This window comes from Helianthus annuus, chromosome 17, assembly GCF_002127325.2.
Source record: "Helianthus annuus cultivar XRQ/B chromosome 17, HanXRQr2.0-SUNRISE, whole genome shotgun sequence".
Taxonomy (NCBI): domain Eukaryota; kingdom Viridiplantae; phylum Streptophyta; class Magnoliopsida; order Asterales; family Asteraceae; genus Helianthus; species Helianthus annuus.
In genome coordinates this window covers 61511834-61517439 of record NC_035449.2, presented here as the reverse complement: position 1 = coordinate 61517439, position 5606 = coordinate 61511834, and the positions used below count along the sequence as shown (strand labels likewise).

General features: G+C 35.5%; 1 protein-coding gene across 1 annotated transcript; it reads right to left on the bottom strand.

Moving 5' to 3' along the window:
- Positions 1-412: 412 nt before the first annotated feature.
- LOC110924308 (zinc finger MYM-type protein 1-like) lies at positions 413-3966 on the bottom strand. The gene is made up of 5 exons (XM_035986230.1): positions 3923-3966; positions 2222-2969; positions 1685-2144; positions 1046-1578; positions 413-424 (listed from the first exon to the last, which is right to left on the bottom strand). The coding sequence occupies exons 1-5, from the start codon at positions 3964-3966 to the stop codon at positions 413-415; spliced, it is 1797 nt and encodes a 598-aa protein (XP_035842123.1).
- Between the last annotated feature and the right edge of the window lie 1640 nt (positions 3967-5606).

Here is a 5606-nt window from a genome sequence, read left to right as displayed (position 1 = left end):
AGAGAGAAGGGAAAGTCATGGGAAAGAGGGAATTGAGAGAGCTGAGATTGTGATTTTGAATTGGATATGAAGAGAGAGAAAGAGAGGTGCATTAAAGATGATAGGACTAGACAGTGGAAAGAGAAGGAATATACTACCCAAAATGCCCTTCTAGTTGACTAATGTGTATTATTACATTTCTTTTAAATCTAATTGTTACCAAAATTATGAGAGCCATTGATTAAGTGTGATGAAACATAATCAATGGATGGTATAGGGTTTGCATAGTTTTTTAAAAAAGATGGGGTTTCTTGTATAGCCAAGCCATATATATATATATATATATATATATATATTGTAGATTTACTATGATGTTAAGAGTGTGCCACACGAGTGTAAAAGAATTACAGCTATAACTATTTACTTACATGACTTATAACTCTGACTACAAGAAAATGATTTTACAAAGATAGTCGTGATGTATGTGGCTATGAACTCGAGTGATACTTTTACTCATTTTTATCTTTTTATAAGTCATGTACAGAAAATAGACATTCAAATTCCGTTTGCATACGAAAATATTTTTTTTTTTAAATAGGTGAATCTAAAAAGAGATACACGAAATCGAATTTGCATATCTCAAAATATGGGAAGACGAAAATACATTTTAGATATATATGATTTTGAAAGCATAAACATATTTTGATTAGCGAAATGTGCCAATCAGTGGCGGAACAAGAACAAAAATTCAGAGGTATCCCAAAAAAAAAAATTTTTTTACCGTGCAATCCTACAATATTAAAAAAAAACAACAATACATAAAATAAAGTAAAGCAAATACCTAATAGATTTGTCCTCTTCTTTTTTTCATAGCTTGAAATCGTTCCATCACATTGTCGTCTTTTACTTCACTTAAAAAATCCTTTTCGACCGCACAAACCATAGCATTGTTCAAGAATTCCGGACCGATTCGATTGCGTAAATCCGTCTTCACAAGCTTCAATTTCGAAAAACATCTTTCAACGGTTGCGGTTGCCACCGGTAAAAGCAAAGCTAGCTTAACTACCCGATAAACTGTAGGACAAGAACTATGCGTTCCCGTTTCAACCATAACACGCGCAAGATCACTTATTCCATTCAAGTCTTCAAAGTTATCATCATCGCTTATTGTGTGACGAAATGACTCAATATCACCCAAAAGACTCCCTATTTCTTGTGTAGTAAAATCATCCGGGTACATTTTAGCAAACGCCAATATCTTCGATGGGTCAAACTTAGATAAACCGTTAGAAGGATTTAAACCCGACATATTTTTTATCAAACTAGTTGTTACCTCACTAAATCGATTTCCTAATTCTTGAATTTGCATGTCCAAAACCTCATTAAAAATGTCTACTTCAAAATGATGTCGATTTGTAATGACATTCTTACGGTTTCTTGGATTACCATAACTTTCCGTCATGTCCAACATTGTAATGTCATATTTTTTACAAAAAGAAGTCACTTTTTCCAACATCGGCTCAAACCCATTTTGTCTTAAATCATTTAATGCTCGTTTTGTACCATTTATCAAGTTGGCCGCTTCTAATAAATCTTTACCTTTTTGTTGAAGGTGTTTTGAAAGAGCATTTGTGTAACTTAATATATCTCCCATCAAATGCATATAAAAAACAAACTCGAGTTTTTTTAAAATAGGATAGAATACCTTTTGCATTTGTCCGTTGTTGACTGCAATCTCCATCTTCTTTAACATATTGAAGTACGGTAACAACTTCCGGAAACAATCTAAGCAAACTGATGATGGTTCTATGATGTGAACCCCATCGCGTATCACCGGCTCGTGCTAGGGAAACCTCTTGGTTTAATCCTTTACCCGTTTTAATTTCACCTTCAAGTATCTCTTTTTCCACTCTCGCCTTTTTTTCCTCCCTTAACATATCTTTTCGTTTGCAAGAAGCTGAAACCGTAGTGACAACCATGGAAAGGAATTCATAGAAAGTTTTCACACCGGCATGTTTTTTTGCAACAGCGACTATAACCAACTGAAGTTGATGAGCAAAACAATGGATGTAATGTGCAGACGGGTTATCTTTCAAAATCAACGCTTTTAACCCATTAAATTCTCCCCGCATGTTGCTTGCACCATCATAACCTTGGCCTCTCACCTAAAACAAAAATAAACAATGATTATTATAATAATGTAAAGAAACTATGTAAAGAAACTATGAATTTTATTACTTACTTGTTTTATGCTCAACTGGTTGCTTACTAATAAATCATCAATGGCTTGTTTAAGAGTTGTAGAAGCCGTGTCTTTCACATGAACAATTCCGATAAAACTCTCTCTAACAACACCAAGTTTATCAACATATCTAACAACTACAGCCATTTGCTCCTTCAAAGAAACATCACTGGATTCATCTACCAACAACCCAAACACGTCATCTTTAATTTGTGCACAAATGCTTTTTGTTACTTCCTTTGAAAAACATTCAATAATCTCCTTTTGTATCTTTGGCGATGTCAATTTATTGTTCTTTTTCGCATTCCCTAATGTGTACTTTCCAATTTCCGGGTGGTTAGTACTAATCAAGTTTAACACCGAAAGAAACATACCTTGAGAATTAGATTCTTCCGACTCATCATGGCCACGAAAGGGTAAAGAGTTTTCTAAACAGAATCTACCACTCATAACAGAACCTAGTAATCGATAATAATTTGCAATCATTTCTTCTTTAGTCAACTTCTTCATATTCTCATCCATATGTTTCTTTTGATTCATGAGATTGTGACATTTTTGTGCCGCCTTTGAATGATGACTATCAACATTCCCAACATGTTCCTTTAATGACCCCTTTTTACTCCAATCACTAAAGCCTTTAGAACTATAAGACCACGTATCTCTTCCGCCTTGATTACCAACATCTTCTTTAAACAAGTAACAATATAGACAATATACTTTGTCTGCTTTGATGCTATACTCTAACCAACTACAATTATTAAACCAACTAACAACAAAACGTCTTTTTTTCCATAACAGTCTTTAACAGGAAACTTATGACTACGCGGTTGAAAAGCCCCTTTAACAAGATACGACCTTCTTATGTCATCTATTTGATTGGGGTGATAACTAGCAATAGGTGGCCTATCAAATGGATCCGAAGGAAGATCATTCAAATCAATAATACCTCGTGTTGTTGGAATTGAAGTTGTAGGATTATCATTTTCAACATTCGTGTAACACCTCGAAAAATTTCGTCCAATAATGTCTTGACACGTGTCATAAGGTTCCGGTATGTGAAAACAAACTTTAGAGGGACTAAAAGTGACAAACAGTGAAAACTATGGAACGTAAGGGTCCAAAGTGTCAACAATGGATAAATAGACTCTATGATAACCCTACATAATGTTTATAACCTTAAACGGATGGTTCATGGATCATACGACGCGGAAATTGCACAAAAGTGAAGTATTGTAAACTATAGGGGCCAAAAGTGTCAACATGTTCAATTTATACCTCTGAGTGAACTTTTGGCAGACCCGAAGCTTTGTAAAGCTAAAATATACTCACTAGAATATGTGGTAAAAATTTCATGAAGTTTCGTCAACGTATGAGAAAGTTATGGCCAAAACCGTACTTAAGGGACTAAAAGCGTCAACGTCGAATTTCATGGCTTTTCGGTTGAGCGCAAAATTATCCGAGGACATTACCATGTAGGTAAATGTCCCAAGGTCCTTAAAAACCAGATTCGAGGGTTTACGAGTCAAGATTCATGGCCAAATCATCGCAACCAAAGTACAGGGACCAAAACTGCAACAAATGGGCCAACTTTGGAACTGCAGACCCCAGGCGCCCGCCTGAGGTCCTACGCGGGCCGCGACCCAGCGCCCAGCTCCGGATCTCGCGAACAGCAGCGATTTGGGTCCGAAATTGAGTGGTAACCAGCTGTTTTTCACCTCCAATTGCTCCAATAACATTGCTTGCATGGCTAGGACAACAGTAACCTCTGAAATCCAGCTTTAAATCAGATTAAAAGACCAATTCTTGGACATTTTCATAGTAACCAAGAAGCTCTCAACTTGCAAGAACTCCACAAACAATCTCTGGAGCATTTCTGGACATCAAGGCCGAATCCTAGTGTTAACTAAGCATCAATAGGACATTGGTAAGCTTCTAATTCAGTCCTTAATTCGTTCTTGCATCGATTAGTAGTAAAAGTCAAACTGGTTGTTCTTATACTTTGACTTTCTGATTAAACGAGATTTACTCAGTCATTTCTTGTCACACCCCAACCAATGGCAGAAACATCGGGATGAGACGAAGTGTGAAGATTGCTCGAGACATCATAACGCTATTTGTGACAATAATTTAATAATCCAAATTTCATTTCCAAAATAAATTGTCAAAACATTACAAGAAAAGCAAATAACAACATTGTTCAACATAACATAAACAAAATTGATACAACACTTTAAACCTAAACGTCTAAGTGAGTATCTAGGCATCTTTGCTATCCGTTTTCATTTCATCATCATCAACCTGTAACATGTTTAAAAATACAATTCAATGCAAAAGCAAAGGCGAGTATACAAGTTTGGTACGTACATAGCATAAGATAAAAAGTGTGAACAATTCCTCATGGCAAGCATATGATTCAAGATAAACATTAAATATGGCATGTGTCTAACATATCAAACCAAGAAAACGCAATATGCTCAAGACATAACCTCAAGTTTACGGGCGGGTCGTTAATCCTATAGCGCTACATATGTCAAGGTTTGGCTCGTACGAAGTTAATGATAAGTTCAACACATAAGAATAACCCAAGTTTAAAGTATCAAGCCATCACGTATACAAGCATGTTATAGGAACGTTCATGTGTTTAACAAAGTGTTCATGTGTAAGTTTTCAATAGGTAAACATGTTACACCCCAAAAGTGGTAAAAGTAAAAAGGGGGAAATACGAGTATACTCACGGTTTGCAAGTCTTTAGCTTGAGGTCCGAGAGTAAGTTGGTGGTTTAGCTAGTTGGAGCACATTGTTCCTCTACACAAAGAAACAAAGTGTATGAGTTTGGGGGATTCGGAAGATTCGGAATTTAAGTAACATGAAAATGTAATAGAATATAATATCAAAGTATTCATCTTCCCTTCAACACTTGCATGACACTTGGTAACCACAAGGGTCTTAGTGATTTCATGAGTTGAACACTCATAAGAATCATGACAAGGTTTTAGGTCCTTAGATGATTATCAAAGATGTGTATGTACATATATATTATTTAACTTGTAGGATATATATATTTTAAGTATTCAAGTAAGAGGTAGAAGATTTATTCTTCATTTAGGTACCTCAAGATGGGTCATAGATGTCACGTATGGGGTAGGAAGACAAGCTCCCATTTAGGTACCCCTTTGATGTTCACCACTACACTTGATGTAAAAACAACCAAGGAGGGTCATGAACTAAGGTTATAATAAGTACATTAAGTAAACTAACTATTAGAAATCATCAAACCATGTGAGGATTTTATGTTTGGAACAACCCAAGTTGTTCCATAATCACTCATGTATCAAAGCTTAAGTTTGACATGATTTGTGGGTTAAAACCCTAAATAAAACACCAA